Below are 22,776 nucleotides of genomic sequence, written 5' to 3' on the forward strand. Positions count from 1 at the left end.
TCGACTGAAGATACTAATTTTATATATAGTCTTAGGATCCGGCCGCGTGATTTATACGTTTATCTGTTATTTTATCAAAATGCGATTTTAATGGATGATTACATATCAGGTAATACATCGCGGCCGGTGTGCCTAGCAAAATCTTGCCGCAAGTAAACTCAATTAGAGCTGTTTTAATTAAATTTTTTTTAGACAACTTCGTTCATTTGCTTGCGAAGTAAATGAAGCGTCATCTGAAAGAGAGTGATCTAAAGAACTTTAAAAAAATAGGTTGCCACCTCTCAGTCTGCCGCAACCTCCTGGCAGCCAGGTGCAAAAAGGTCCTTTTTCGTTAATTAGCAACGTTCATCGTGTATCGAGACAATTTTTACACAAATTGAAGCTAAATTTTTTCTCTACACGATGGAATATGGTTGCCTGCGTAAAAGCTGCCGCAACTGGTGGTTGCCAGCATTTGAATGATCCGCTCTCGCCTGCGCGCTCTTTAATCTGACTGTGTCACAATGAAATAATCACAGCAATTTTCTTGAATTTCTTTAATATTACAATAGTTCCTAAACAAGTTTTCAAAAATTCCTTTTATAAATAAATTCCGCCGCTCATTCGTCTTTCGACTCGTCTGAACTCGCGACATCATACTCCAAATCATCAGAATTATCATTCGCGTTTTCAGAACTTTCATTCATCGACACGCGCAATACATCTTCGAATTTCAACGGCGTTGGGTCCCCAACGAACCACGTTGGTTTCAAAAAACCATCCAATAACCAACCGCTTCTTCAGCGCGTAATTTAATACAACACGGATCTGTAGCATTTTGCCACATCAAATTTACAAAAATTGCGCGTGTCGATGAATGAAAGTTCTGAAAACGCGAATAATAATTCTGATGATTTGGAGTATGATGTTGCAAGTTCAGACGAGTCGGAAGACGAATAAGAGCGGCGGAATTTATTTATAAAAGAAATTTTTGAAAACTTGTTTAGGAACTATTGTAATATTAAAGAAATTCAAGGAAATTGCTGTGATTATTCCATTGTAACACATTGTAAGATTGAAGAGCTCGCGCAGGCGAGAGCGGGTCATTCAAATACTGGCAACCACCAGTTGCGGCAGCTTTTACGCAGGCAACCATATTCCATCGTGTAGAGGAAAAATTTAGCTTCAATTTGTGTAAAAATTGTCTCGATACACGATGAACGTTGATAATTAACGAAAAAGAACCTTTTTGCACCTGGCTACCAGGAGGTTGCGGCAGACTGAGAGGTGGCAATAACCTATTTTTTTCAAGTTCTTTAGATCACTCTCTTTCAGGTGACGCTTCATTTACTTCGCAAATAAATAAACGAAGTTGTCTAAAAAAATTTAATTAAAACAGCTCTAATTGAGGGTACTTGCGGCAAGATTTTGCTAGGCACACCGGCCGCGATGTATGACCTGCATGATATGTAATCTTCCATTAAAATCCCATGCATTTCGATGAAATAACAGATAAACGTATAAATCACGCGGCCGGATCCCGTACTATTATGTTAAATAATTCTTTCATCAATAAGGTTGGCAGAATGCTTACATATATATAAGTAAACATCAATAAAAAATTTAAATTTTAACATGAAAAATTGCGCCTACTTAATTATTCTAATAATGAAATATATATAAGAATAATTAAATATATTTTATTTATTAGGAAAATTTTGAAGTTTTTAATAAATTTTCTTAAAAAATTACTACAGGGTTTTAATTGAAAAATAATAAAAAATAGTAAAAAGGTATTGTATTATTCCCGTGATAGAAATGACGAATCTTTAAGGAACAAATGTTAATTTTTTATTAAAAATAACTTTATTATATTAAGAAAATCTAAGTAAAAGAATTATAGATAGACATTTGAAAAATCTAAAGATTTCTACGTGCAATTCTAGAAAAAAATGTGTGGCATAACAGCCAAATCTGTCATACTAATAAAGAGTAGAAATATATAGATTGTTATAAACATTTATTACATTTTATTTATATTTTTATTTTGTGACCGATAATGACACGTGTGCAAAGTGTTACTATTACGGTGCTATTGACAATTATTGTGTAAGCAAATAAAACATTTCTTATATAGCCTTTTATGATCTTCATTAAGTCGGATATATTTATTTCAAGGACTTGTTTTCGTTTTACAGACAGGGATAAATTTTACACGAAGTGGCTGAGCAGGGCGAAGTACCAAATCAACCTGCATCCGAAGATTTTTTAAATAATCAATAGGTTTCAAGTAGAAATTGTGTACCAGAGGAGCTATCATGGCCTTCATTTCCAGCATAGCAAATCGTTGACCTACAATTTGGTACATATCGTAATCTGTTAATATAACATGGTATTATACATATCAGGATATAAAGAATACAGTTTACCGATGCAGTTACGTGGGCCAGCACTGAATGGTAAATACGAATAAGGATGACGATGTCAGATTTTTTCAGGCAAGAATTTATCAGGATCAAACACTTCTGGATTTGACCAAAAATTAGGATCTCTGTGGACTCCGTAAATGTTAAGATGCAAGAATGTTCCAGCAGGTACTAAATATGACTCTAAAAACATATCGTACAATATATAATTAAGATTTAGAAATAATAATTTAAACGGTAATTCTTCAGAATAGGGCCTTCTCCGAATTTTGATATTTTCTTGCGGTTTTCTTGGTAAAAACCTTTGTTGTGACTCCGACAGTGATAATCAATGGAGGGAGCCCGAAAAATATGCACCCTACCTATTTTTTTTCCTATTTTAGTAAATCTGAAGGAAAGCTCACTCCTCTCCGATTTCGATGAAATAAGGCTCAATTAAAGCGTTTTTGCTCAAAATGACTAAAAGTATTTAGTGCGTGAACCTCGGTTCGCGTGGAAAGTGTATGCGTGAACTATTTCGGGACTACCGCACCTCCCCCGAAAGCACGGGGGGGGTGTGCGTGAACCTCGGTTCGCGTGAAAAGTGTATGCGTGAACTATTTCGGGACTACCGCACCTCCCCCAAAAGCAGGGGGGTGTGTGCGTAAATCTCGGTTCGCGTGGAAAGTGTATGCGCCCTTAATCTAGACATTTATCAAAAATAAAGTAAAAATAGGTAAAAAAATAGGTAGGGTGCATATTTTTCGGGCTCCCCCGAGTCACAACAAAGGTTTTTACCAAGAAAACCGCAAGAAAATATCAAAATTCGGAAAAGGCCCTATTCTGAAGAATTACCATTTAAACTGTATTAAAATTTTAAAATTGAATATATACACTGAAAAAATGTCTAATAATCCTTGGTTGTAATAATCTAAGCTTGGCTAATGTTACTAAGAACCTTGGTGAAGTAGTTTCAACTAAACGTATAGGTGATTGTGCGACGAAATAATTTGGTTAATGTTAACAAATAATTCTAACAAAACCTGATATGATTTAGTTAATATTGGCAAAGTTTGATAATATTACCAAGTAATGATAAATGTAACCAAATTGCTTACTAAATAATTGAGTAACTGTCAGCAAACCAATCAGATAAGGTTTTTTAAAACAATTTAGTACTAATTATCAAATTGTTTGTTAATTATCACTAAACTAGAGTAATTTTCACGAAACTGTTTGATAATAAGTAGTACATAATTTAGTTGGTTCAACTAAACGCAAAGTTTGATTTTTTTAAATGTGTATAATTATTACAAAATGTATTGTTATTATATAAATGTTAGTTTATTGCTCGACTAATTGGCACTAAGTACAAAGACTGCACAACGTTTCGGCCCACGATTAAAGCCCTTTTCAAGTGTGATCTAAAATTCATGAAACAACAATATGCAATACAAAATATATAAAATATAATAAGTAGACTAAAATTAATGATTGTTATGATCAAGAGCAATACCTATTCGTCTAACCGACTCGTCATAAGAAATCAACGGACATGCCTGTGATCACGAAAATGTTCCAGCATAATCATATATAGCAGCTGTGAACAATTATTCATAAAGCGACAATATGTGAAAAGAGTGTGTAAAAATCAAGCGAGACTCACGTGACCAATGTGTAAAAATTCAATTTGCGTGTTAAAGATCTCCGTTGCGACATGTTGTGCGTATGTAAGGAGACTGTGGACAAACAAAAAAGGAGTCGAGGTATCAGGGAGGTATAAGGGGGGGGGGGATTATAAACATTAAACAGACGTAATGACACCGTTATATACTGAGTTTAAATTCTCTGTGTCTTTTTTAAGGTATTAATAGTGTTATTGTGCTTTTTTATAAAAAACATTTCGGCAATCTCTCTCATTTTCATGTAGCCTTCTTTATGTAGAATTTTAGGATCTGACCACTTGAAATTGTGGTCATTTTGTATACGATGCTTACTCACGACTGAGAGATTGCTGTCATGTTTCTTAATATCGTTGCAGTGTTCCTTAATTCTAGTTTCCAAGTGTCTCTTCGTCTGTCCTATGTAAGAAGCCTCGCAATTCTCAAAATCTATCTGATACACCACGTTCGTCTCTTTGCTCATCGTAAGTCTATCCTTACCTCTCTTGATGACAGCACTAAGTTTTTTCGGTATCTTATACAGAACCTCGAAACCAACCTTTTCCAGGGTACGTCTTATGCCCTCACTTAATCCTTTTATAAAGGGGATCGCTATACAATTACGTGCGTCAAATGAATTGTTTAAACCACTATTGCTGTTATTAGTGTCTGTTCTATTTTTTAATTGTCGCAACCTGTTTTTAATGTGCTTATTAACCAACTTAATCGGAAAGCAATTATTTGTAAGGATATCTTTTACAATATTAATGTTCGTGTGGTGAAAGCGGTCATCCGACAGCAAAATTGCGTGGTCCACCAAGTTAATTATCGTATTAATTTTGTATTTACGCGGATGGTTCAAAAAATAATTGATGTATCTCCCCGAGAAAGTTGGTTTTCTATACCAATTAGTAATTAACTTATCCCCATCTCTTATAACTAAAGTGTCCAAAAACGGTATCGAGCTGTTAGCTTCTGTTTCGAAGGTGAACTGTAACCGAGGATGATAATTATTAAAAACGTCAAGTACAGCGTTTATAGCAGATTTCGGCACTATCATGAAAACGTCATCTACATAGCGGAGGAAGATCTAAACCTCAAAATCCAGCAGACTTAAGCATTGCGTTTCCAAATCATCGGCCATAACTATATCCGCTAGTATGGGCGAAAGAGGAGAACTTATAGGACTACCATAGATTTGCTCGTAGAATTGACCATCGAAACAGAAGCTAGTGGACTGTAAAATTAATTCAATAGCGTGGAAATGCGGCAAATTAAATTCCGTACGTTGGGAAATGTAGTGCCACCGCGCTTTCTGACCGCTTCAAGTACGAGCTCTTTAGAAATGTTGGTGAATAATGCTGTGACATCAAGAAACATAAGGACATCGTCAGACTTAATATTCACACCCTCAATCGCTCTCACAAAAGACCAACCATCCTTTACATGAGATCTCGGTTTAGGGATCGACTTTTGCAAAATCTCGTGCATAAAGCTCGCTACATTATACAATGGACTGCCTATTGCTGATACAATGATACACAATGGAAATCCCGTTTTGTGTATCTTAGGTAAGCCGTAACAGCGAGGGAGATTTCCATTCGTGCAATTGAGACGCTTAAAAATCTGAGCAATCTCTCAGTCGTGAGTAAGCATCGTATACGTATACATAATAACCACAATTTCAAGTGGTCAGATCCTAAAATTCTACATAAAGAAGGCAACATGAAAATGAGAGAGATTGCCGAAATGTTCTTCATAAAAAAGCACAATAACACTTTACATTATTATTAACCTTAAGAAAGACACAGAGAATTTAAACTCAGTATATGACGGTGTTATTACGTCTGTTTAATGTTTATAATTCCCCCCCCCCCCCTATACCTCTCTGATACCTCGACTCCTTCTTTGTCTGTCCACAGTCTCCTTACATACGCACAATAACATGTCGCAACGAAGATCTTTAACACGCAAATTAAATTTTTACACATTGGACACGTGAGTCTCGCTTGATTTTTACACACTCTTTTCACATATTGTTGCTTTATGAATAATTGTTCACAGCTGCTATATATGATTATGCTGGAACATTTTCGTGATCACAGTCATGTCCGTTGATTTCTTATGACGAGTCGGTTAGACGAATAGGTATTGCTCTTGAACATAACAATCATTAATTTTAGTCCACTTATTATATTTTATATATTTTGTATTGCATATTGTTGTTTCATGAATTTTAGATCGCACTTGAAAAGGGCCCTAACCGTGGGCCAAAACGTTGTGCAGTCTTTGTACTTAGTGCCAGTTAGTCGAGCAATAAACTAACATTTATATTTTAATTACTGGCAGATGAAGTTATTTTTCTTTATGTATTGTTATTATTATTAAAATTGGTAATAATAATAATCAAATATTTCAAAAAAAAAAAACCGATTACTAAATGCATCTCACAAATCTTTTTTAGTGTATCTAATGCAACATAGGGATAGTTGCCCTATAGTTTGCAAGATAAAAAATATAATGTAATTATTATTTAAATTTTATTAAGCATTACTTGCTTAACATTATTTTCTAAAAATATTAAATTAGATAGAGCTTCGTACGTATTTAAAATTTTGAAATATTATAGAAATAAACTTCAATAAAGATATACAAATTTTTAAATTTTTAAAATATATAAAAATATTGCTATTTATGCGTATTTACTTCATACATTTGTTGACATGTTGCATAATACATTAAAAAATTTATACAAGAAAAAATTGGTTAAATGCATACGTAATTTTACGTCTTCCGCAGCAATTCGTGATATTAAATACGCGCTGGGATATAAGCGCAATATCAATTTCTTTATACATCTGTCCAAATATGGTAGGTCTTGCAATAATTTCGTAGTATATTTCTGTTCATTCTCTTGCAAGGTTATATATCGACTTCGTTCCTGACACGATCCTGTATCATTATTGTTAATTAAAAGGCGTCTCTAATTGCGATGTTTTTACGTAGAAACAAATATATTCCAGGAATATTTATTTCACAAACGTTTTGATTAATTCGTATTTGAAATATGTGTATATAAATTACACTTAAGATATAAAAGAATATTTGAAACATCTGCGTACGCTTATTAAGCGTATGCGTATATGCATGCGTGCGCGCATAATTTCTATATATCTATTAATACAAAAAAGCAAATTGTGTACATATACACACTTAAAAAAACATTTAAAACGTTAGATATTGATTTATATTTAATCCTCCGTCTGCATACGTTTTTCTTGCACCGTCGGAGTGGGTCTATCACGTTCGCCGCTATTTTTATCTACCTTAAAGTATTTTTAAAAATCTGAAAAAATTCATGAAACATTATAGTTGACGATTTTATAATTATTTTGATAAATATCGTTTATTTAATATCTTCTAGCAGATTTGCAAGTTTTACAGATAAGCAGATATCATTTTGGCTCGGACGCCGTAGACTCACGTATACAGACGGAGGGTTAATAAATAACTTAGGAAGTAATTAATTTCTTTGCCTAAGAATGGCGGCTCATACTTGACGATGGATACCTGAATGTCGTTATGCTCAGCTAATAGTGCCAAAATGAAGCACAGACCCATCGCTGTAGTGTCATGACCCTATAATATAATCGTATACACTAATGTATCATATATATACCGATAAATTAAATCATGAATAAAAATGGTTAAAAAGAAATGTACCGCAAACATAAAAAGATCAAATTCTTCTTGAATATCTGAATCAATCATAAGGCCATCGCGAGATGCTGCTATTAAAAGGTCCAACATTGCAAGTCGTTTTCTTCGTACTAAATCGAAATATGTAAACATGTCTGTATCAAATTAACAGCCAAATTCTTCTGTGACGTTTTTGTTACATAAACTGGACTAAGTTAAGAATTTAAACTATATGTATAATATTCATAAGTTGTAAAATATAATTTATGATATTGACCAACCAGATTTAAAGAATAGCTACCGATTACATTACGTACTTTCTACCGGTTCTGCGTCATCTCTCTTTGCCGACGTGTCATTATAAAAGCTTTTCAAGTACTGACCATTAGTACGATCATAATAAAGTTTTCTTTCAGCAATTATCTATGTAAATACAGCATTAATAGTTCCTCTATAAATACATTAGTAATGTGTTGTCAACAGTTATACAATTTCAATTTTTCTACGTAATAATCATGTTGTAATTTTTTTTGTGTTGTAATAATTCTAAATAGATACTGTCTAAATATAATTTAAGTAGCATTTTTGCGTAATTGTTTAGTAAATCCATGTAATATCTTCAGCATCTTCTTTTGCTGTCTACCTTTGGACGTCAACGAGAATATTCAATCGCTGTGCAGCCATTGTCTCATTAATCTAAATAATTAATAAATGTTAGGAATGTTACTTTAAGAACATGATAATATTTGGAAAACACACAATTCTTTAATTTTTTTATATACTCTTGCAATTAGTAGTATTTCAGTAAGTATATAAAAAAAAATACATTTAAACACTAATAAAATTATGCTACAGAGATATGCAAAATCTTATACAGTTAAAACATTATACCTTCTTTTAACGATTTATTCTTAAATTTATTTCTATTTATTTTTAAATAGACAATTTAACAGATATGTAACTTATAAATTTCTAATTAACAAAAGTGATGTTTTACATTAAGTATTGTATTATTATACTTACCTCTTAATATAATTATACAATACAAATTCATATTTTAATTAAGACAGAATATGGATATACAGAGTTATATATTACATCTAATAACACATGAATTATTATACCTATAAGCAAGAAGTTCGCCCATTTGATAAACCGCTTCTCGATACTGTTGCTGGAAATCACCAAGGCCTCGTAAAGAAGTGCCCATGGCAGTTTCTGCAAACGCATTTGTAAAAGTATCATATGATAATATTATCATATATATTTCAAAAGTATCTGTCGCTGTAAAAATTATATACGAATCAGTATCTATGTTGTGATATTGATATTTACAATTAAAAAAATTTAATTTTGCTTTAATTTTACTTATTAATATTATAGGAATAAAATTTACAGTTAAAATGTACAGTTATGAACACAATACACCACATATTGCATTTAGCGTATGTTCACTAAAAAATGGTGTTAAATCTTTCACAACTATGCCTCCTGCATTTTTCAAAGATTTGGTCATGTTTTCACCTTCCTCGATAAAAATCTGAGTAAAATGCTGTAATATATTAAAGTGAAATGAAGGGGCGGCGGTGTGGTCTAGTGGTAGAGCGCCAGACTCGTAATCTGAGGAACCAGGTTCGAGTCCACTAGAGCCATGAATCATGGAAAAGTTTTTTCCGAAAAAACCGCGCCCCTCCGTGCAGATGCGGAGAAAACTGGGCTCCGTCTTTCGGAAGAGACGTTAAACCGTTGGTCCAAAGTAGAAAAGTAGGAAAGTAGGAAAGTAGGAAACAGTAAAGTAGTAGGATGAATTGGAGGTTAGGGTTGGGTACGTCCCTTCAAAACGCCCTTTAAAGCCCCTTGGGGTATATAAAGTAAAATTCTTTATCCTTTTATTAAAGTGAAATGTGGGGGTTAATATTTTTCGTCGTGAATGCCACTTGGCGCCTGAAACATAAATAACATATTGCATAATTGTGTGATATAACGATGTGCAGTGAGATATATATTTTCTTATTTAATTTAAAATTAATTGATTTTCAATAACCATTAAATATATTATACTAATGTATTTTTTTTGTGATATGCGTTTAAACTTTTGCGACAATACATCGTGTAATAAAACGAGAAAGAAATTTTTTGTAATACGTTTAATTGTTATCTCTTTTTATAATATTTATATTTAATATGATTATATCATTTATTATTTTATTTTTTTTTTAATAATACAATTATTTTTTTCATGATATCATATATCAATATTGATATAAGATATTATAAACATATGTAAATCTAATTATGTTCGAAACCGAGCTCCCCTTAAACCCCGCGTAAATTCATCTCATAATATCCGCGGGAATTGCCTCGATTACGCGAATCATGCGTAATATTATATCAAGCTAAACTTAAATTTATTTCGGGAATACCCGGCGTTATTCTCAGAATCTTCGAGAGGCAGAAAAATTATCTCTCTTTTCCTGCGTAGGCTGGCTCTCTCCCTTTGTCTCGGGGTTTCAGTACGCGAAGTAAACATTTGGGACAAAGCAAGAGACTTCAGCGAAAACAGCTGATCGGCTGTCGATTCTAAAATCAGCTGAGTTTAAATTAAACGAATATTCGGTAGGTCGGCTCGACCAATTTTTCGGCTCGTTGCCGGGAATTCGGTGTTCATGTGACGCGCTCGTATAAAATCCCGGACCTCCGCGCGCGGCCCCGCACTCGATTATTATCCGGAGCGATTACCGAATATAACAGTATTGCTATACTGAACCGAAATGATAGCTTGTCTTTCACAGCGATTACCGAGAGACTTTCGTGGCTCGCGTCAAGTCTCCTTTCGGTACGAACCGTGGCTCGCAGAACGGAGAATTTTTCGGCGTTCGCAAATCATCAAATCCGTGGCTCGCGGACTTGCGTAACCGAATCAGACATTGTAAATATTGTAAATATAAATATACTATAGATTTAAAGACAATTTCACGAATTAAGCCTCTCTTCCGCGCTTCATCTCCGATTTCTTCCTTCGCTCGCGCACAAATTACAAATTAACATTGATCTAATTTAAGATAATCGATTGGAAGAAATAAAGTAAATATTTTTAAATTGAATTCTCTTGCGTAATAGTATATATGCTATTTATATTTAATTACATAGGATAATTCTGTTATTAAAATTGAAACTTAAAACAAAATTTAATAAGAAGCCAAAGCAAAATTTAATAAAGCATTTACCATTATTTACATTAATATCGTTACGTTACCTCTACTAGTGAGAAGACTAGTACCGAACCACAGATGTAAAACATCATAAAGAAGACTCTTTTCGATGTGTTTTGTGCTGCTTAATATTGTCTGAAATTACAGAAGATATATTAAGTTAAACGTTATTTAATTCAGACGCCATTTAAACAATCAATTAATTGATTTTATAAGTATTTTAAATATTTATTTATCTTTGAGAGATGAATGAAGAGATAACCATCTTTAATTTTAAATATTAAATTATTTCAGACTTTTAACAAATGAACATATTTTTGCAAAATAAAAAACACGGATAGATATTAGGAGAAAAAAGAATCCCCAACATTTAAAAATAGGATAAAACTCGTCAGTTGTAACCAGAAACTTCTATTGTTCTTCCATAAAATATGTATGGGACGTTCCATGTCAACCGGGACAGGGCCGTCTCCAAAATTTTGTTGAACCGATTAAAATGGTTAAGGGCTTAAAATCTTTGTTTTTGTGTGCTTTATCAAATACAGTGTGGTACTTTTGAAAATCAATATGGCGGTCAAAATATGGCGCTTCATATGAATTAAAAACACATAATCATATGATTAAATTGTTGTTTCTAATGGAAAAAAGAGGATACGTAGCTTGTGAGTAGATAGCACTAAGATTTGAATGTCTCTCAAAAAAATAAAAATGGCGGATCCAATATGGCAGACGAATTTTTCTTAAATTCATCAGATTTACTTGAAACTCGTTACTCGGGGGTTTTTGGGGTCGCTGATTACGAAATTAAAGTCAGATTTTAAATATTCAAAATAGCGGATCGCGGCATATGAAGCGCCATATTTTGACTGCTATATTGAATTTTCAAAAGTACCACACTGTATTTGATAAAGCACACAAAAACAAAGATTTTAAGCCCTTAACCATTTTAATCGGTTCAATAGAATTTTGGAGACGGCCTTGTCCCGGTTGACATGGAACGTCCCGTATATGTTTTTTACTATATGTAAATTTACGGAAATATTATAAATATTGATCGAAATATGTATGATTGACTTTATCGTTATATTTAATATACCTAGATATTTCATTGTTCCTCAAATAACTTCAATAATCAGAAAATGAATGTAATTGGTTAAAAATGTTTACCTATAAGCTTAATAAATCTTAAAAGTAGTTAACGTGCAATAATATCGATAATTATATATCTCAGAGAAAAATGTTTGCCAATATTATATTTAAAAATTTGTATGCACTGGCAAATATGTATTTATCGGAATATATTGTATATAAAATTATAACTTACCTCGTGAACCAAGATATTGAAATGCATTTCCAACAATCGGATAACCTGATGGTCCTGGTATAAGATTGATAAGTCGGCCCTTTTTTCCATGATAATGCACATAATAATTAGATATCAGCAGAATAAGGATAAGTAATAGCAATATAATAATAATCATTATCGACCGACGAAATAATTAACCAGTTTAAGCAAGTTTTGTTCTCTTCTACTGTCTTCTTTTATTGTCTAAAAATTCAATTAATTAAAAATCAACACATAAAAAGAAGGGCATAGAGCCACAACAGCGTGTTCGTGCCGTAACTTTTAACTAAAATAATATTTTGACAAATGTTTGGTCTATTATCAGACCATCTTTAATGTGATAAGTTAAGATAACACAAAGACCGGTTAATAAAAAAATAAAAATTTTAAATTACAATAAACGCATAAATTGCATTAGTTCTTATCGCTATATAAAATTCGAATCAAACGCTCGTCCTATTTGTTCAATGTATAAAAGTCGAGGAGTAAACTGAAATAAATTACGCATTCACAAATACTTAATAACATGTCATCGAAGTAAACGAGTAAGAAAAATATTTTCTCAATATGTACATTAAGTATCGTGATGAGGTGATTATGGTGTTCTATGTAAAGAGTCATATTGTAAAATTTTCATTTATAATATTGTTATTAGTTGGATAATGTCATTGACATGTGACATGTTATGTGCAGACATGTTGTTATTTGTGTCCGTTATTTATTTCAGTTTATTTCTTGACTTTTATACTTTGAAGAAATAGGATGTGTGCGTTCGATGCGAATTTTATATTGCTGTAAAAACTAATGAAATTAATGTAATGTATTGCGGTTTTCATTTTTATCTATTTGTTTACTATACTTTATGTATTATCTTTACTTATTACACTAAAGATGATTTAATAACAGACCAAAACGTTTGTTAAAGTATTATTTTAAATAAAGGTTACTTAGGAACACTCTGTTGTGGCACTATTCTCTCTTTTTATGTGTTGATATCTTCTTTTAGTTCTTAAATTACACAAGTTACTAAATATGTATTTACGGTCTTTATATCTTAATTACGTTTGATAAGTAAAAAGTGCGTTTAAATACTTTATTAATACTCTACTACTAACAAATTTTAAAGAGATATATAATGTATTATTTATTTTATTAAAAAATGTGCATGTGCACAACAAATATGTAAATTTAGTAAAAATGTATTTCATTTCTAAATATTTAAAGGTATTACATTATTACATATGTTTTCGTTACTATGAAGTGTGTCTTAATAAATTGAATAAATTTAATTGAATAAATTTAAGTTCTTATATTAAGCGCTTGCAAATAACTGATCAGTTCTGATACTGATCTATTGATTATTCGTTCGATTTTGTGATGTTTTGTTTGATTATTTGAATGACTTGAACAGTCTTAGATAATAACAACATAAAAAATTTATTATTAATAAGCTTTTTATAAAATTTAAAAAAAAATTGCTTATATGAGCAATATAAATAATATCATCAATACAAGGGTTATCGATATATATGGTTAGAACCATTATGTTGCATATGATTTGCATGATTGATATTACAATGAATGAAGAGGTTAATATAGAATGATAAATGTTCCGTTTCTCTTTATACAACGATCTGAAAACTTCTTTTGCGCGATATTTAAATTATTATTTTTCCGTCTTTTCCTTTTGCCTCTTTCCTCTTACATTAATGATAATAATATAAATGATTTTTTATATAATTTTACAAAAATTTGATAATTTTATTTTTAGTAAAAATAAAATACTTTGCATTGATATACTTACCTAACGATAAATATTATTTGTTGATGCTAACAAGTACACATAAATATTGTCTAAATTTATTTGAAATTAGTTTCACATTTTAGAGTAGAAAAATTTCTATTACTTGTTACTGTCTTTAAAATTTTTAAACCGTTTATTTCATAAAAATGTTTTTTTGGAAAGATATTAGAAAATTATTTGTTTAAAAAAAAGTCTCTTATTGTACTCTGCAAAAAATGCATCCATCATTTGTTTGATTGCTTTAAAAATGTACTAATAATAAAATTATATATATATATATTTAAGGCAAATGTGGATACACGCTGTGCAACACGATATTTATTTGTACTGTTTAAAAAGATATTTAATATATAACTCGCATTGTTTTTAGTCACATATAATCGCTATAACCTCAACAAACATTCTAAATTATAGTATGCCAAGAGAAAGAAAAAACTTTAGGCGTATATCTCACGAAAATAATAGCAAATAATATTTCAATGAGAATTCAATAAAAATTCAAACATTATTCTATTAAAAAAAAACAAGTACTAATAATTTCACTTTAACATATAAAGGTACATTTATAATTCAATCATCAATTATATGATAAAGCGTTAATATTATCATAGTAAAATATTATCACGAAAAATACGTACATAAAAACAATAAAATCATTTGTTCGTTTCTTCACTTCATTTAATCATCAACAGTTTTTAAGTCCGTTTCGTTTAAATGATCGTATAAAATGGTGACAGTAGGCTCCTCCATTTCTCGGAATTTTTCAACGAGTCGATCATATCTTGCCAGGTGTTTCGTTTGGATTGTCGACGGTAACATTGTCACAGCCATAAAACAGGAATCCGTATTACCAGCTTCAATGAGGCCTTCTATGACACTAAACTTGACTTCTTCCAAGTCGGAATGTTTATATACGCATCTTAGGAAGTCTTCGAGGACCTTGGCCATAAACGGAACTAATAGTGACGAAAAGACATCACTTAATTTGTGCAACTGTTGACCGAGTCTTAGGCCAAGGGAAGTCTTGGTTAATGTGCATTCTTGCAATTTCTTCGCGTACACCAACAGCAAATAAGACCTCGCGTCCTGTCTAGGTGATAAGACAGATAAAAATATCGTTTGCATATTATCGATGATCTCTGAGTTAACAGGCTTATTGAAACAAGACTTATCAACATAGCTGACAATGAAATCGTCTATAAATAAACGCACAGCACTGTTGATCGGATAAAAGCGTAATTTATTAGGATGCGGCACGTTCCAATAAGTTGTCACTGCTTTGTTGAAGACATCGGCAAATACTTTGATACGTGCGGTATTTTTATCCCCATTGTCTGGTAAAATGTACGATATTGTGAAGCGTCTCGCTGCCTCGGATACATTAGTATTGATGTGGAATAAAAATCTTCGAAGTATATTCTCGGTAAATTCTTCGGGTAGCAGGTTGAAAACGGATGCGGTGAGCGTCGCCAAGCAATTGGCGATGTATTTGTTTGTCTTTTGGTCATCCAGTCCCAGTTCTTGAAGATCACCTATCGTTTTGAGCCACAGCTCGAGGTATTTCAAGATGTATTCATTGGGAATCTCAGGAAATAACTTTATTTCCGAAAGCAAAAGTTCGTCCTGGAGACTCAACGTCGACATAGCTTGACAATATAGGGACCAAGTTTCGGGACTTGGCTTCGTAAGGAAGAAATTCTGGAGCGCTTTGAACAAAACTTGTCGTACTGAATGATGGTTCTCAATCGCCCATGTTTTCTGGAGAAAATCTGCGAGTTCACTCACGGAAGCTACTAAGCACATCAGCCTGACCCCATGTTTTCGCGTGCTCACGCGCATACTCATTAACTTTTGCACGATTGACATCACTTTTGGCAAAGCAGTCCGTTTACATACGTTCGTTAGTGTCATCAGAGCTATTGATAAGTAATCCCCTTCACACAATCTAACTACAAGATCGAGACGTACAGGCGGATTAGAAAGTCTCACGCTCAATGGTAAATTTCGCACAATCTTGTAATTATTCTTGGCGTTCGGGTGACTAGTATCCACCGTTGTTTCCGTAGGTATGAGAGAATCGATTATTTTTGTCACCACATCACCGTGAAGTAGAATGGCCAGAATAACTACGCTGGACGATATTTCATCTGTATTTTTATCGAAGATATAATTCATGCATTGATCGGCAAATTTAGTGGGTAAGTCTTTGTACCAACGCGTGGCCTTGACGAAGTGTTGTACACTTTTGATATGGCAGTTTTTCATGCATTCGGCTAAGTATTTTTCCCAATTGTCCAGTATATTTTGTAAATCACGATTCAATAAAGCAAGCGCCGCGCCTGACGTTACATTCGCGATATCTTCAGGAAACCAACTACGGTACAGTTCCGGTTCTTTCTTCTGCAATGTGTCTTTTACATTTTGCGAATAGTTATCGGAACGTATCGCTTCGAGAATAGCATCCATAAGCCAAGAATAATCTCTAATTGTCATTTCTTCTATCTTGATGCACGATTTTTTACATCTATCGTTGAAATCATATATCGATGCAACGTAGCTGCAAAAGTTGTATCTTTTTACATCAAGATCTTTGATAGATTTTTTTTGAAGGACATTTGCAAAAGTTACGAGGCATTGTCTCTCATATTGTGGATATTCTTTTAATATGTTGAAGTTTACGTCCCATTGATTTTCTCCTACAAGCATGTTAATCAACTCCTCAATTGGCATGTTGTGTATAAGTTTGAAATGTATTATAGCTGCGAGTAAATCGTCCGGTCCAAATTCATTTTTTATATAAAACAATCGGACAATGTCAAGTACAAGAGAGATCTGCTTCTCGCTTAAATGAGGTACATCGTATATTTGCAAGAGCTCATCAAACACTCGTTTGAATAGCCAAGAGTTTTCGTTTTTATGTCTATTCAAGAAATACGTCAAGGTATTGCACAACGCATCGTCATCCTCGTTAATCTTACAAACGTAAATCATTTGTAAAATCAAACCATGTAGTCTGTGTGATTTATTTGGAGTTTTATTTATTCTCTCCTTAAGAACCGGTATAGCTTCGTTAACAGATAAATAACAAATCCAAGCTCTTTTGTAATCTATCGTATTTTCAATATCTTCATCATTCTCCTCTAATAATAACTTCTGTTTCTCGATGTTGATCCTAGCCTGTTTGATCCGTTCCTCTGCAGGTAATAATTGTAATAAGTCGGGCGTCACGTTTTTCCTCTCATCGAGAAGATCAGCGTGATATCTACTTTTGTAGGTTTACTGAGTAAATCGTATTTCTTATCACGTGGGTAATGCTTCAAGTAATCGAGAACGCTATCCGTATCAAAGGAAGAAATTTCTGCGGGCAACAAACCTGGAAATATGTTTTCCATTAAATCCTCCTTGATCTTCTTGGGTGGTAAGATTCGGATGTACAAAAGCGGTTTCTTTATCAGATGTTGCTGAGCTTTTTTCAGAAATATCTCGGCACACGTCTTACTCAAAACAATATTCGGCAGATCGGTCTCGTGTATCTCGCACAGTTCCACGAAAGCGTCCAGTCGCTTCTTTATTAATTTAGGCAGGAAAGACTTGTATCTATCGATGCCGATCGCGAAAGGAGTGCGCTCAGTCGCGTTTAATTCGCGGGGTTTCAATAATTTGAGAAAACGCACTATCAAATCCGGATTATTGCGGAATATCTTTTTAACAATGTCTACGGGCAGCACGAGTTCCTTTTCTACGATCGTTTTATAAACGAAAGCCTCGTCGCAAGCCACGATCAACGGGCAAGCGGTTTGAATACCGTAAATAGATGATACTGCTGTGAACATTTGTTGCGCGAAAATCGGATTCTTACCGGTTAATCGACGCGCAAGCGTAAGCACAATACGCGTTCTTGTGTTTACGGAAACGTAAGGGAACAGACGTTCGCAGAAATACGAGACATCGACGATCTCCTTGTAGCTGCTGTCGAAGAACCAGGAGGCCTTGAAAGCCCGATTTATTATCGTCCAATCTTCACACTTGAGCGCCGATGTTATATCCTCGTGCCTCTTCTTTCTGACAGCAGTTTCCACACGCAGTATAGGTAGCAATTCCGGTGGAAGTTGCTCAAGATCTTCGCTGGTCTGGTGTAAAGTCAACCTTCCGATCCAACTCCATTTCTCACCAGCGGTATCACCCGGTATCTTTTGAATCGCCTGTAGATAAGGCATCTGTAAGTCACGAGGTATCTCGTAGTCCATCGTGACGTTTAAGATAAACGGGCGAACGAAACGAAAATCTTCACTTTTTTCCTCTTGCGTTATCCGGTGAAATTGTCACCGTATACCGTCTTGAGCGAATTCAAGCAACGATCTTGTTTATCTCGTTCAATCAGCCGAAAGTCGAAAGTAATGTGAGATCAATGTTCAGTCGAACTCCTTAAAGAATTTTTCTGTGGAGAACGCAACACAGTTACCGCGAATGACTCGAAATATTCGCCGTTCCCGAATACACGATGCGCGAAACAGGAACAAGGCGAAGTGCGTGAACGGAACAAAAAAACGGAAGGCCGCTTTTCGCCAGCTTCACGAAGGCAGTTTTGCCGTCAGCCGAAAAATACGGTGCGCATTTCGATACTGTCCGCACGTAACTAATCGCAAACGTCACCCGCACGCACTTGACTGATTATCGCTCGTAATCTCTATGTTCCAATCGGCGAGATTTAAGTTGAGTCTTGTCGAATTCCAACCAATTGCACAATATATGTTTCGTAAAGGTCTCCTCTGCAAACTTTGCACCGCGGCGCGGCCCGTGTTACCTCCAATTTGCTTACTCCGAACGGATGATTCACGAAGCAATCAATTAGCAGTGTGCTCGAATTCGTCAAAGGACCGTACTCAGCCGTACTGGTACCCTGTATTATACAACGGTGAAAAAGCAACCAGAAGCGATAATCTCCTTGTGACCTTAAAGCCCCCGCACAATAAAAAATATAAGGAACAGGAAACAGATATTAGCGATTAAGACGAAGGAATCAGAAATAAAACTGGATGCACAATGAAAATCAGGCAACAGAAACAGGAAATAACACGGGCAATAGATTTTTAACCTATCGGAAGCCGTGTATCAATGTTACAACCTTCATTCCTGTGATTTTTTAATTAGTCCTAGTCGCTAATATTTGTTCCTTGTTCCTTATATTTTTCATTGTGCGGGGGCCCTTATGAGAGACGCATGCGCCTGCTGTATCAACATGTGCGGCGTGTGGTCCGAAATGTCCGCATCGCGTTAAAAGCAGTGATGCATCATCCTCAGAAATGTACTGTGAAAATTAGTTGCCCCAGTGTTGGGCGCCCGGTAAAAAATTTTTCATATAAAAACTTATATATATATATATATATATATATATATATATATATATATATATTAGGGTGATTCGAAAAAACCTTTTTTTATTTTTCGCGACGCACCCCAAAATATATCAAAGCTTACCTAAAAAAAGAATTTTCCTCAAATGTTGAGCAAAATCGAACAAGTTTTAGAGGGATCGCTACCAGCGATTTTCAATATTTTTGATTAAAAAATCGGTTTTTTTTTCAAATGTTCAAAATTGCATAACTTTTCGAGTTTTAATGATAGAGGCATGAAATTTTCAGGGAATTTTCGTCAATTCATGTAATTTATGAATATCGAGTTAGAAAATTTCTTTTCGGAAACAATTTTTTTACGTTTTTTTTGTTTATAATAAACAAATAATCGTCTATAACAAATAGGCGCCAGCAATCTGGGACATGGTTTTGATTTTAAATTATCTCTAGGTAATCCAAAGATACATTTCAATAATCAAATGCTTGAACATCGGTGAATTTGTTGCTGAAAATTATTTATATATATATAACCATATGATATTATATAAAATATGTTTATATACATATGTCCATACATGTTTTTTTTCTCTTGTGTAATCTCTGTTTGTATGTACAAAAAAAATAATAAAAAAAAGAATTAAAAAATAAAAAAATAATTTTCGCATTGTTTTTTATTGTTTTTGCATTGTTCAATTATTTGCCTATATATAATCATATATAAATGTAACAATTGTATATAAAATATGATCATATATGATTATATATGAGCAAATTTTTCACATTTGCTCAGACTTTATTTTTTTTTGTAAAAGAACAATGCAAAAATTATCCTTTTAATTATTTTCTAATTTTTTTTCTTATTATTTTTTTTGTACATGCAAACAGAAATTATATAAGAGAAAGAGAACATGTATGGATATTTTATACACGTTTATGTATATTTAAATACGTTTTTATGTAAAAAATTTGTTATCGGGGATAAATAATAGGTAGGTATAATTGATTCGTTTCTCTACGTTTTTTATCGTATTAAGCGGATTCTTTCTACATTCTTTATTATAATGTAAAAGAATAAATATAGATGAATATTGCATAGCTTCTTTTGAACAGAATCATTTCTTATATCCCAACAATAAATTTAGATAGATTAAATATCATCTATCAATAACGTAAAGTAGTGACACTAAAACAAATATACAACGTATGCAACTCGTATAATATTGTAAAGAGGTTGAGAATCAAAAGAAAAGTTAAGAGGATAATCATATGATATAAGTACAGATACCCTACACAAAGAAAAACAAAATTATTTTTATATTATATAAACAAATAATATAGATATCTATTAAAAATAATTTAACGCAAACACCTTGTTGCGGCTCTGTGCCCTATTGTGATATATATTTGATTTTAAATTATATAGATTTTTATAGGTTTTATCATAGGTATCTTTAACGCCTCTAGACCATCTTTTTCTAATTTGTGCATCATCAATTTCAATCTAATCATTAAATGTTTCTTTTGTACATATACGTACTTACACATAATGGCTGTTTTCAATATATATATATGTATATATATATATATATATATATATATATATATACATATAATATATAATTCCAGATTCCTAATACCGATATCCATCATATCGAGAAAGGCACGCCAATATATATATCTCCTTATATGGACTTGGTGTGGATCCTAGATTCTGGGATGAACCGGAAGTATACAACCCCGACAGATTCGCCGAAGATAACGACATTCCCGATGTCTACATGACGTTCGAGATTGGTCCCAGGATGTGCGTAGGTAAGCGATAGTAAGAACAATAGTGATAAATAATAGATAGATAATTTAGAAATATATATTGCTCCTAAGAATAAAAGCATTAGAAAAAGGACGTGAAAAAAAGTGATAGCAAAATAGATGTCACGAAAAAAATATGCTATTAAGATCTTATCAACGTAGATATCGAAATAAAATTTTATTTTCTGACAAGAAATTATGACTTGCCATTGCCGTTATTAATAAATAACTTTTTTACTTAAGAACAAAAGCATTGAAAAAAAAGACGCGAAAAGAAAAGAAAAAAGTAATAGCGAAATAAATATCAAGAAAAGCAACTTATTGTCTAGATCTTATCAAAATAGAGAAAAAGATATCGAAGTAAAATTCTTCTTTCTGATTCTAATGAGAGATCTTACGATAAGTAACTTTGTATGCGTATAAACCTAATTAGGTATATAATTAAGCTATCCAGTACATCGTTATATAATAAATAAGAGGATTATCACGAGAAAAATAATAAAAAAGTAGGCAATATGTACATATTCTCTATTAATTGTGTAATTGATCATTACTATGCAATCATATTAATTATCCTTTTAAAAAAGAAAGATTTTTTTCTACCTGGGATTTTTTAAAGGAGTTATTTAAGATTTCTTGCACTTGAGATTCAATTAACTTCCAATCTGATAAGACATTACTGAGAAATTCGTTAGGTATTTCTTAATGATTAATCACTGTAATCTATGTAGGTATATATCTATGTACATCTATATAGATTACATATATCTATGTAATCTATACATATATGTATCAAAATAAATGTCCTGATTGACTGACATCAACATCCAATCCAAACCCCTAAACTGAAACATGAAATTCGAGGAGTAGATTTCTTCCATGAAGCACCCACTAAGAAGATATTTTTAGAAATTCGAATTCTAAGGGGGTAAAAAAAGGTAAAATGTGTTTTCACGGATTCTATAATATCTCTTAGCCACGATGAGATATCGACTTGGTTTTTTATTTAAAGTAGTTACCATCGACATATATAATATATATGAACTACGCGATCCCTACATGAAAGCTCTAAAAAGTGTTGTGACCTCTATCTGGTTCCCTCTTTGTCTGTACGCGACCTCTACCAGTTACTATCTCTTTTTCTCCACCGGTGAGTCACCGGTCATACTTTTCTATACCTGAGCGCAGTCCATACTATATGTCGATGGTATTAGTTATACATACCGTAGCGAAGCACAGGTATCAAGCTAGTCCCATATAAATTGCGTTTGCAGGAATAAAAGTGGGTCAACTGCATACAAAAGTCGTTCTAACCTTGTTGCTGACAGATTACGAGATTTGGCAGACCAAAGAGCACATAAGCTTTCTGGACTCACGTTCGACCTTCACGGCTGCGGGAAATGGAATTAATCTGCACTTGAAGAAGATACGATAATGTACGACATCAAATATTATTTTATTATTGCCGGTCACAACTATAATAAGCATCGAAATAACGATGAATTTCG

The 22,776-nt window shown here is 33.0% G+C and overlaps 1 protein-coding gene and 1 pseudogene across 1 annotated transcript; both read right to left on the minus strand.

The window, feature by feature from the left end:
- Positions 1 to 2,039: 2,039 nt before the first annotated feature.
- LOC139823079 (cytochrome P450 4C1-like) lies at positions 2,040 to 8,466 on the minus strand (annotated as a pseudogene).
- A 5,807-nt stretch (positions 8,467 to 14,273) lies between these two features.
- LOC139823196 (uncharacterized) lies at positions 14,274 to 18,892 on the minus strand. The gene is given in 2 exon segments (XM_071795590.1): positions 14,274 to 17,380; positions 17,383 to 18,892. Coding segments are annotated over 2 exon segments (3,567 nt in total). The 5' UTR covers positions 18,353 to 18,892; the 3' UTR covers positions 14,274 to 14,783.
- Between the last annotated feature and the right edge of the window lie 3,884 nt (positions 18,893 to 22,776).

Source organism: Temnothorax longispinosus, chromosome 12, assembly GCF_030848805.1.
Source record: "Temnothorax longispinosus isolate EJ_2023e chromosome 12, Tlon_JGU_v1, whole genome shotgun sequence".
NCBI lineage: Eukaryota > Metazoa > Arthropoda > Insecta > Hymenoptera > Formicidae > Temnothorax > Temnothorax longispinosus.